At 40.4% G+C, this 10900-nt stretch overlaps 1 protein-coding gene across 1 annotated transcript; it reads right to left on the bottom strand.

Moving 5' to 3' along the window:
* Positions 1-1430: 1430 nt before the first annotated feature.
* Positions 1431-9461, bottom strand: LOC127159300 (GTPase IMAP family member 8-like; the record flags this gene model as incomplete). The annotated part of the gene is made up of 6 exons (XM_051102182.1): positions 9302-9461; positions 5988-6172; positions 5769-5862; positions 3657-4184; positions 2380-3331; positions 1431-1668 (listed from the first exon to the last, which is right to left on the bottom strand). Coding segments are annotated over exons 1-6 (2157 nt in total), but the record flags the coding sequence as incomplete, so codon positions are not given.
* Between the last annotated feature and the right edge of the window lie 1439 nt (positions 9462-10900).

Below are 10900 nucleotides of genomic sequence, written 5' to 3'. Positions count from 1 at the left end.
ATCATTAACCACAGTATATTTGGAGTCTCTAATGCAAACTCCACTTTAGCCAAGCTCACGCTAATCTTTTTAATGTATAAGGTCTAAGCAAAATTCATTTTTCATCACTCTGATTCATTGGCTCATGCTGAATCAATCGCATAACAAAATTTTAAAATACAGCAAGTCAACATTTTTCACCATTGTGAATTTTTCAAAAAATGTACTTTTTCCAAACTCGCTCTAAATGGTTTGTCCAATTTTCACCAAAACTGGTTCAGACCATCTTCAGACAATGCTGACATAAAGTCAGCAAAAGATTTTTGATCGAGCAAACTGTTTTCGTAAAGCATGTTAACAAATTTAATACAGTTAATGAACATGAGACTATATCTCTGCAATGATTTACCTGGTGTATGGTATAACAAGAAGTAGATTCAACACAGCATCACCAACTGGTCAGACGTTGCTCAGAATTTACATTTTGGTTCATGACTTTAGCCAAAAGCCATAAGACTCTTTAGATTCAGTATCATACTGAATTAAATAGTACCCAATGTCAGCATTTTTGGGCGTTGGCAATTTTGAGTTTTGTAGTAACTTTCTGTATCAACAAATGTCTTTAACTGGGATCTCCAGCCCTGCTCCTAGAGAGCTACCATACTGCAGAGTTCAGCTTCAACCCTAATCAAACACACCTGAAGCAGCTAATCAAGGTGTTCAGGGCTACAGGTGTGTTGAAGCAGGTTTGGACCTGAAGTCTGCAGGCAGGTCGCTCTCCAGGAGCAGGGTTGGAGACCCCTGGTTTTTAATGAGTAATTAAAGACAGCTCCTTAACTCCTCATTTAGCTTCTGTTGTGTTTGGCCCCTATTTGCCACTTGCAGCTATATTGTATTTTTGTTTTTAATACTTCTTTGTCTTTTGGGACAATGAGAAATAAACATTTGCTATTATAATTTAAAATATTTAATTGCAGTAACAACACTGTTTGGTAAACCAAATTTTTACATTGGCTTAACATATTATTCCTGATTGAGCCAGTATTTACAGACAGATTGAGCCAGTATTTGACACAGTTGATAAAATTAAATTCACAGAAATTCAGTTAATTTAAAAAAAAAAATAGCTGGAACCAGTCACTAGAAAAAAATATTTTGGGGAGGTCAGAAATTATTTACAGTAAAGGAATTTATTTTTGTAATGTCTTTTGTTTGATCTGAAGTTCTTCTTTCTCTCTCTGTCTTCTTTCTCTCTCTCGTTTGAGCTTCTCATAATATTCATCCCATGTTTCCTTTTCTATCTTTCTTCTTCTTTCCTCCTCTTCATCTCTTTTTAGTCTTTCCTGTTGTTTCTGTCTTTCCCATTCTTCTCGCTCTCTTTGAATCTCTATTTTAAATTGTTCTTCTCTCTCATTATATTCCTCTTCTCTTCTCTTTCTCTCTTTATCATGAGTCTGTCTTTCTTCCTTAATCATCGTCTTCATTCTCTCCCTCTCTTGTTTAAGTCTCTGATTATATTCATCCCACATTGCCTGTTCTTTCTTTGTCCTTTTCTCCTCCTCTTCTTCTCTTCTTTGTCTTTCCTGTTGTTTCTGTTTCTCCCATTCCTCTCGTTCTCTCTTCAGCTCCTCTCGTGTCTTTCTCTCTTGTTCTTCTATGTCTTTAATGTCTTTTTTATATTGTTCTTGTCTTTCAATAGATTCCTGTTCTATTCTGTTTCTCTCTTTGTCATGATTCTGTCTTTCTTCCTCCATCATTGTCTTCATTCTTTCTCTCTCTTCTTCGTGTTTGAACTGAAGTTCTTCTTTCTCTCGCTGTCTTCTTTCTCTTTCTCGTTTAAGTTTCTCATAATATTCATCCCATGTTTCCTGCTCTATTTTTCTCCTTCTCTCCTCTTCATCTCTTCTTTGTCTTGCTTATTGTTTCTGTTTCTCCCATTCCTCTCGTTCTCTCTTTACCTCTGTTTTATATTCTTCTTCTCTCTCTCTAAATTCTTCTTCTCTTCTTTTTCTCTCTTTATCATGACTTTGTCTTTCTTCCTCGATCATCATCTTCATTCTCTCTCTCTCTTGTTTAAGTCTCTTATTATATTCATCCCAAATTGCCTGTTCTTTCTTTCTCCATTTCTCCTCCTCTTCTTCTCTTCTTTGCCTTTCTTGTTGTTTCTGTCTGTCCCATTCCTCTCGTTCTCTCTTTATTTTGTTCTTTCATCTCCTCTCGTATCTTTCTTTCTTGTTCCTCACTTTCTTTAATGTCTCTTTTATTTTGTTCTTCACTCTCAATAAATTCCTCATCTCTTCTCTTCTCTTTCTCTCTTTATCATAATTCTCTCTTTCTTCCTCCATCATCATTTTCATTCTCTCCATCTCTTGTTTAAGTCTCTGATTATATTCATCCCACATTTCCTGTTCTTTCTTTCTCCGTCTCTCCTCCTCTTCTTCTCTTCTTTGTCTTTCCTGTTGTTTCTGTTTCTCCCATTCCTCTCGTTCTCTCTTCATCTCCACTCGTGTCTTTCTCTCTTGTTCCTCTCTTTCTCTATCTCTTTTATAATGTTCCTCTCTCTCTCTAAATTCTTCTTCACCTCTCTTTCTCGGTTTCTCATGATTCTGTCTTTCTTCCTTCATCTTCAATCTCTTTTTCTCTTCTTCATGTTTGTTCATCAGTTGTTCTTTTTCTCTGTTCAGTTTCTCTACTTTCTCCATCAGTATCTTTTTTTGTTGCTCTTGTATTTGTCTTTCCATCTCTCTGAACATCTTACATGAGTAGTAACTCCCTCCATTTGCTTTCACCATGTTGTCTATCTTCTGCAGTAGATCAGTCACCTGTGTTTGGTCTCCAGTCTCTTTATTATTGAACACATGGAATCTGTTTCCACATGATTCAATCAGCTCATTCAAATAAGATCCAGGTTTTCCAAAACACTGATCAATGGTTTTATCATTCAGATCATCTCCTCTGGTGAAGAGCACCATGGTGTACTTCAAAGAGTTTTCACCAAATGTTTCTTGGATGATCTTCTCTAATGTTCGTTCTTCTTGAGTGAATCTTTGTCCTAAATTGAGCACAATGATGAACACATGTGGTCCAGGCAGGATCATGGAGATGCAGTTGCTGATTTCTCTCTGTATTTCTTCATTAGTGAGTTCAGTATCAAACAGTCCTGGAGTGTCGATCACAGTAATGTGTCTGCCATTGATTTCAGCTGTTTCTCTCTGACACTCTTTAGTAACAGACTCTTGAGATGTTTCTGCTGTAAACTTCTTTCTTCCTAAGATGGTGTTTCCAGTTGCACTTTTCCCAACTCCAGTTTTTCCCAGCAGCACAATCCTCACTTCATCCTTGTCTCCTGAATCTAAAGATAAATCCAAAAGATCCCAAAGAAAACAATATATTGAATTTCAAGTGAAGATTGTTCATCAGAGAATATTGTGTAAAAGATCTACTGAAGCATCATGTCGAATCATTTTATTTCTTCTGCACTAATAACTAATGTTATTGTTTTGTCCTACAAATCTGTGTAGACTGCAGTCATGAAAAAAAAGTTTAATTAATGCAGATCTTCTAATAATTTCCTTGTGACTGAAACCACATCTCTAATGAATGGATTCTCTTCTTCATTTCATCAAATTTCTGCAGTTTCTCCATCAGTGTCTACATCAATGTTTCTGTGGCAAAACAAACACCACTATTTTCCTCAACCATCTGCTCCAGTTTCTCCATCAACACAGACACTTGTGTGTTCAGGTCAATGAAATGATGTCGTCCTCCAAAACTCTCAATGACAGACTGTGTTTCTTCATTCAGTTTTTCTGTCTGATGCTCTGAATTCTGCTTTATGAGGATCATGACGTGTTTGTTGATTCTTGAGCTAAATATTCTCTTTAATTTCTCCATTTCTGCTTTGTCTTCATTATTAATTGGAGCATCAGGAATGATGATGATGAAAACATGAACTCCAGGATGACAGAGAGACACACAGCGGTGAGTCTGACGCATCACTTCCTCCTCTGAGAGCTGAGTGTTGAACAGAGCTGGAAGCTCCACCAGACTGATCAGACGTCCATGAAGCTCCACGTCTCTCCTCACACACTCTGAGCTGAGCTCTGATCTTCTCTCGCTCTGAATCAGGATCAGGTTTGATATGAAGGATTTTAATTCTTTGTTACTGCCACACACAACCAGATTCAGCTTCACACCCTCTGAAACTGTGACAAAGGAATAAACTAGTTTAACAATGTGGTTTGAACTTAAGTTAGATTAATGCTGCATTCATATATCAGAAATACTGCAATCTGGCTACAAAAAGCTTTTTTTATATATAGTCTTAGTCGTGGTTGCACACTCTCATCACATTTCTGTGCACCGTGGTCATGAAAATATTCTTTGCACACATTCCTAGGCATTGCAGTTTAAAAACAAGTGAATTTAAGCCAGTGAAATGCAAACAACATCGCTATATGTGCATACTGTCTGTGAGACTGTTTCAAAGCATGGTCTGAGCAGAGTGCGCAGGCCACGCACATGAATCGACTGCTCAAAGAGAGTGTATTTTTGTTGTTTTATTGGCCTTGAATGGTTAAATACAAGTTCTTATATGTGTATAAAATGTCTTTGTGAGTATCCTTGTCTTTGCAAGTGAAAGTAATCAGCTGAGAAAGAAAATGCATGTGTACAGCATAATGGATCCGGATGTTCGGTCTTAAAAGGAAAGCTGACCAGTTTTTCTCTGCCTGTCATTCATGTTAATTTAACAACAGAGAAAATCCCTCACTGCTCTTGACTATATAATTTTTGTAACTTTAATAAGACAACATATATATTTGATTTACACAGTGAAGACTATACAGTGTTTTTGATTAATTTTTACAATGTAGCATTTCCTATTTATCTATTGTAGTTTTTTTTATCCTATTGCTTGTAATTAGTTTCTTATTCTTCTTTCATCACTGTTTACTTACCATCAGTGAGCTTGAGTTATTCTCTTTATTTAGTTTTTTGTTTTCTTGTATTCATTTGTTGTTGTTATTGTTGTTGTTGTTGTTGTTGTTGTTTTGTTTCGTTATTGTGAAATAAAATTACTCATATTGTGATATACAACTTTGGTCATATCGCCCACCCCTAGTACTGATCATGCAGGGTGCCCCAACTTGCTTTGGGTCCTTTTTTTTTTTCTCTTCTCTGTATGGACTCGGTCGCTGTTCTTCACGTCTTGCCAGGACTGCAACGCGTGAGAACGCCTAGATTCAGTACAGTAGCTCCTTTCATGTACCAGCGTTCTGGGACATGTTGCATCTTCAGCCGTGGTCACGCTGCTGGACCCAATGCATATGGAGCCGCTGTAGCACTGACTTCATACTGAGTCCTGAGATGGGAGTGGCGCCCAGACACACATCGTGTGTACATCATACTTTGTGTTGTAACGTTCAGCCCTTGGGGACACTTTGGTTTTACGGGCAAGGGTGCCCCTGGGACAGGTGTCTAGACGCACTGTGTAAACCGTTGCTTCCAAGTCAAGCTGGGGCGCCAAGTGAAACGGGTATGCAGCCTCGGGGTCTGGCTAGTCCCTCGGCTGCTTGGCATTCAATTGCCGGAAGTTGTTGACCACGCTTAGGGCCCTGAAGGGGTTTCGGCCCTGTTCAGGGAGAGCATGTGTTGGTCCGCTCCGACAACACAGCGACTGTGACATACATCAACCACAGGTTCGTGTATGCTACTTTCGTATGTCACAACTGACTCGCAATCTCCTGCTCTGGAGCCAGCACAGACTCAAGCTTCTGTGTGCCACTCACTTTCTGGGCGACAGGTCCGCTCCGAGGTGAGTGGAGGCTCCACCCTCAGACGGTCCAGCTGTTCTGGAGTTGATTCGGCCAGGCACAGGTAGTTCTGTTGCCTCACCAGAATTTACTCATTGCCAGTGGTGGTACGGCCTGACCAAGGATTCCCTTGGTTCAGATCCATTGGCATGCAGCTGACCGAGTAGCTTACTTCCCTAGTGAGCATTATTGCACAGACATGGTCCAATGTTGGGAAGATCTCAGAACAGATTCTCCTGGTAGCCCTATTTCGGCCCAGCGGAACTGGTTCTTGGAGCTTGTGCTCCTTCCTGACACATCCCCCTGAGAGGGAACCTCCTTCCTCAGGGGAAAGGCACGATCTGGCACTCGCGCCCAGATCTCTGGAACTTCTGTGGTCCCTGATGCGACAGGGAAGCCTTCAGAAACCATCCACCCTCAGTGGCAAGCACCTTATACAGGATTAAGCCCCCTCCACTAGGTGGTAGCATGTCCTGGAAATGGCGCAGGCTTTCTTCCTCAGGGTAGAACCCACAGAGTTGCTGCATCAAATCTGTGCTATCCCTCCTCCAAGGAGGCCTGGATAGGCACCCTTCTGCTTCCACACCAAGTCCAGGTACAGCTACCGTGACTTGGTAGAAGGCAAAACAGTAGGGCACGATTTGTTATCTGAGGTGCCCAGAATTTGAACCCTCCCTGATTACACCACATCCCCTCCCGATCTATCTGTGGTCCTTCTGGCCTACAGTAAGATCCGTTGAGCCTTAAGTCAGGTGGTTCTGTGCCCTCTCCATGGAGATGGCCTCCCCAACTGCGCTCACCTCTGTTAAGAGCGGGGAATCCTAAAGCCCTCTCCATCAGCTTTTGTGCCTGCAAATCGGACCGGTAACTCTCACATTGTTCTGAGAGCCCGGCCTGACTACGTGCCCACAGTAACCACCACTCCCATCGGGCATCAGGTGGTCACCCTGCATGCAATTCCTCCCAGGAAGATGACCCCATCCTGACCTTATTATGCCCAGTCCGTGCCCTACACATTTACCTGGAACGTGCTCAGCATTCAGACATTCCGGTCAGCTCTTTGTCTGTTAGGGAGCACAGCAGAAGGGGGAAGCTGTCTCCAAATAAGGATCTCCCACTTGCTGTGGATGCGATCTGTACGGCCTACCGGGCCAGAGGCTTACCCTGCTGGATGGCGCCTCGTTAACAGACATCTACAGAGCTGCAGGTTCGGCTACACCTAATACACTCACCAGATTACAACCTGTGCATGGAACCAGTATCTGCTAACAGTCTTGAACACAAGCCCTTCAACTCAGCATTCTGGTTTGGTGTAGTGCTTGCTTAAGCGCTTCCCCTCACGGTGATTACACTTCTAAGTTTCAGTAGGTTCCCTGACGTGAACCCTGGACATCTCTCCATCATTTGGCACTTCTGGATGTGGCGAAGTTTGGCAGAGGAATTCGCTACAAAAAACCAACACAAGGTAAGGTTACTTTATTAACTCTTGGTTGGATTTGTGCCCCATATGTAGTGGTTCCTCATGTGGAATTGTGGAATTTCCACCTATAACTCTCTGTGGTGCGGTGTTTCCCCTGAGACATGCCTGTCTCTAGGTCCTGAGTTTGGTAACCCCCCCCCTAGGGTGGGGCCCACCTCAGGTTCCTTCACTAATATTATTCACTTTATACCCCCCCCCCCCTCCCTCTGGGCAGGTTGTGATCTCCGTAGTGCCTTGGAAACAGGCACTTTCCCAACGTTCTCAAGACGCTCAGCTGCTCCACTGAGTAAAGGCCCGGCTGCAGGTAACCCTGCCTGTGACAGGTCAGTTCTTGGACGTTGGAAGGTCATGAAGAGGTGAGCTGCACTTATGTTAACACCTTGGCTTGTTACTATCTGTGCCCGATCACTCGTGACGCGGCCAGACTTGTGGCGTGTTTATATAGGAACCCCTAGTGTTGTACACTTGACACAACTCGGAGTGTACGACAGATAGGGAACATCTCGGTTATGTATGGTAACCCTCGTTCCCTGATGGAGGACACAATGGTGGGACGAGGGTTATCATACGTAACCGAGACGTTTTTTCCTATCTTTGAACAACTTCTAAACAACATATTCTTAACCATAACTCTAGAGTCTAGACACTATACTGCTCCTTATTTGTTTTATTTTTTTTTTATGTTCACTTAAGACACAGTCAACCATGTTTACTTGAATACTATCAGTCATGTCTACACTTTATTTTTTCATGTTTCTTTATCATTTCTTCATCAGTGCTTACCGACATGAAATAGCTCAAGCTATTTCACTGTCAACACTAAAGAATAACTCCTAAAAATGCTTATTTTTAACTGTTAAAGGGCTCTATGTCCACCTTATTTTTCACGAGAGTGGACGCACCCATTTGTAAATTTTATGGGTCAGGCTTCCAGTCTTATTTGCGTCCAGCTATTTTTAGCAATACAAAATAGCACATTTTTCTGCTTGATATTGCAAATGGGTGTGTCTTACCATATTATTTTAATTATTATCTTAATTATGAACACATTGCTTTGTACTGCAAACTGTTTTGCATGTTGTTATTCTTCTTGCTATTTCCCTACAATGGCTAATAAATCAGAAGTCTTGCCCACAGGCGTACTTTCACGTTAAAGAATAAGGTGGATAGAATTCAGAAACTGTTATTAGCGATCCCAGTGGCCATCAAGTGAGCTGTAGCTAGCAACTTGCTAATGCTCATGTACACACTCCATAGTAGTGTGAGTGAGCGAAGGCCAATGTGATTCACAGACAGATGAGGTTTATTAAAATTACACTGTTATAGTTTACATTGGATTTTCCCTCGCAGCAAAACTGACCTTAGTCCTTTACATAATTAGTCTATGTAATTATGCTTCATCTCATTTTTTTACGTTTTGTTAAATGCTGTTTACACAATGGCAACAAAAGCAATTAATACTTACTAATTCTTACATAAAGCCCCTTTAAAGTGCATATTGCAGGTTAATAAATATATATCCTTGTATGAGAATACCATATGAATCGTTAATGCAGGATTTGAAAATGTTTTACAAGATGCGTGGGCACAAATTTAGAAGAAAAAGTTTCCTTGAAAGTTCTCAAAAGCACTTTTTTTTTTTTTAACATCGCATAAGGTATTTGTATTAAATGCATAATATGTAAATGTATTTAGAGTATGTATATAGTAGTCAACATTTGAAGTGGATCAAAATCTTTCATTAAATTTGTCCTAAAACCAAAAATAATACCTGTTATTGTCTTAAGACAACTTTGATGATTTTTTTATCCACTTCAAATGTTGACTACTGTACTTGTATGTATGCATAAAATAAATGTATTTTAAATACATTTTAGTACATTTATTTTCAACTAGGGTATAAAAAGGATATTTATTCATGTTTGGTTCACCCAGTATAGATGTACAGTACTTTAAATAACCTGTAAGCTTATATTACTGTATTCTCAAAAAAACGTCTTTATTCAGAGAAGTAAATAAATCCTCTCACCCAGTGTCTTGATCTTCTTCTGTAACTCTTTGATTTCATTATCTTTCACTCTCAGTTTCTCCTCTAGTTCATGTCTGACTCTCTTCTCTGGAGCTCTCAAATACATCGGAAGAGAATAGGGTTCAGTCTTTTCTGAGTTTCTCTGGTCCTTTAACCCCATCACAGTGTGCCAACTCCCACAGAGACTCACAAAATCTGTGACACTTTGTTCAAGTTCTGTAATGAAAAGCAACATGAAGTGCTCATTAGAATTAAATATTCCTTTAACTTTCTCCATTTCTCCTTTGTCTTCATTAGTAAGTGGACAGACAGAGGTAACGAGGATAAAAACAAAACTCCAGGATCACAGAGAAACAGACAGTGTAAAGTCTCCCGCATCACTTCCTCCTCTGAGAGTCGAGTGAGAGCTGGAAGCTCTATTACACTGATCTGCCGTCCATTAATCATTCCCTCTCTCTTCTGACACACTTTACTCATCTCTTTCTGAGGTTTTATTGTTATCCCTCTAAATATTTTAGACACTGCGTTCTTGAGTGTTGAATTATTTCCACACAGCACAATGCTGAACTTTGGTTTCCTACTAGTCGTCACTAAAAACATGAATTAGAAACAGACGATTTAGTTCAGCTTTGCTATGAAATTTATACTTCATTAAACAACAAAAATATTATATTGTAAAATATCAATTAGACTGCAGTACATTCTTTCATTAAATGAAGGCTAAAATGCAATACTTTCCACTCTCAATGTATAGATCTATGACACATACAGTCGTGGCCAAAAGTTTTGAGAATTACATAAATATTGGAAATTGGAAAAGTTGCTGCTTAAGTTTTTATAATAGCAATTTGCATATACTCCAGAATGTTATGAAGACTGATCAGATGAATTGCATAGTCCTTCTTTGCCATGAAAATTAACTTAATCCCGAATCCACTGCATTTCATTGCTGTCATTAAAGGACCTGCTGAGATCATTTCAGTAATCGTCTTGTTAACTCAGGTGAGAATGTTGACGAGCACAAGGCTGGAGATCATTATGTCAGGCTGATTGGGTTAGAACGGCAGACTTGACATGTTAAAAGGAGGGTGATGCTTGAAATCATTGTTCTTCCATTGTTAACCATGGTGACCTGCAAAGAAACGCGTGCAGCCATCATTGCGTTGCATAAAAAAGGGCTTCACAGGCAAGGATATTGTGGCTACTAAGATTGCACCTAAATCAACAATTTATAGGATCATCAAGAACTTCAAGGAAAGAGGTTCAATTCTTGTTAAGAAGGCTTCAGGGCGTCCAAGAAAGTCCAGCAAGCGCCAGGATCGTCTCCTAAAGAGGATTCAGCTGCGGGATCGGAGTGCCACCAGTGCAGAGCTTGCTCAGGAATGGCAGCAGGCAGGTGTGAGCGCATCTGCACCCACAGTGAGGCGAAGACTTTTGGAAGACGGCCTGGTGTCAAGAAGGGCAGCAAAGAAGCCACTTCTCTCCAAAAAAAACATCAGGGACAGATTGATCTTCTGCAAAAAGTATGGCGAATGGACTGCTGAGGACTGGGGCAAAGTCATATTCTCAGATGAAGCCTCCTTCCGATTGTTTAGGGCA

The sequence above is a fragment of the Labeo rohita genome, unplaced genomic scaffold (genome assembly GCF_022985175.1).
Source record: "Labeo rohita strain BAU-BD-2019 unplaced genomic scaffold, IGBB_LRoh.1.0 scaffold_2069, whole genome shotgun sequence".
Classification (NCBI taxonomy): domain Eukaryota; kingdom Metazoa; phylum Chordata; class Actinopteri; order Cypriniformes; family Cyprinidae; genus Labeo; species Labeo rohita.
The sequence above is the reverse complement of the archived record's forward strand: the minus strand, read 5'-3'. Positions and strand labels throughout refer to the sequence as shown.